General features: G+C 63.7%; 1 protein-coding gene across 1 annotated transcript in view; it reads left to right on the top strand.

Annotated features, from left to right (window-relative positions):
* The window catches only part of LOC104465398 (beta-galactosidase-1-like protein), a gene marked incomplete at its 5' end in the record, with an annotated part of 4,563 nt that overhangs the window by 1,776 nt on the left and 2,517 nt on the right, over nucleotides 1-270 (top strand). The window contains one exon of the mRNA XM_010078424.1: nucleotides 66-187. Within this exon, the coding sequence (XP_010076726.1) occupies nucleotides 66-187 (122 nt within the window). The remainder of the gene's footprint in view (nucleotides 1-65; nucleotides 188-270) is intronic.

Genomic DNA, 270 nt, shown 5'->3' on the forward strand with positions numbered 1-270 from the left:
GGATGTGGCTGACAGGCTGACAGGAGTCCCAGCTCTGGGTAGGTGACAGTCCCTTACTCTCCCAGGTGAACTCCGAGTACTACACAGGCTGGCTGGACTACCGGGGAGGGGCACATGCCAGCACCAGCCCAGCCATGGTGGCCCAGGGGCTGGAGGACATGCTGCGGCTGGGAGCCAGCGTCAACATGCAAGTAGCCAGCTGGTGGGGGGCAGCTCAGGGAGTGATGTCCTCCCCTCTTCCCGCATCAGAGCGGGCATCACTGCTCACCT

Source organism: Pterocles gutturalis, unplaced genomic scaffold (genome assembly GCF_000699245.1).
Source record: "Pterocles gutturalis isolate BGI_N339 unplaced genomic scaffold, ASM69924v1 scaffold918, whole genome shotgun sequence".
In the NCBI taxonomy this organism is placed as follows: domain Eukaryota; kingdom Metazoa; phylum Chordata; class Aves; order Pterocliformes; family Pteroclidae; genus Pterocles; species Pterocles gutturalis.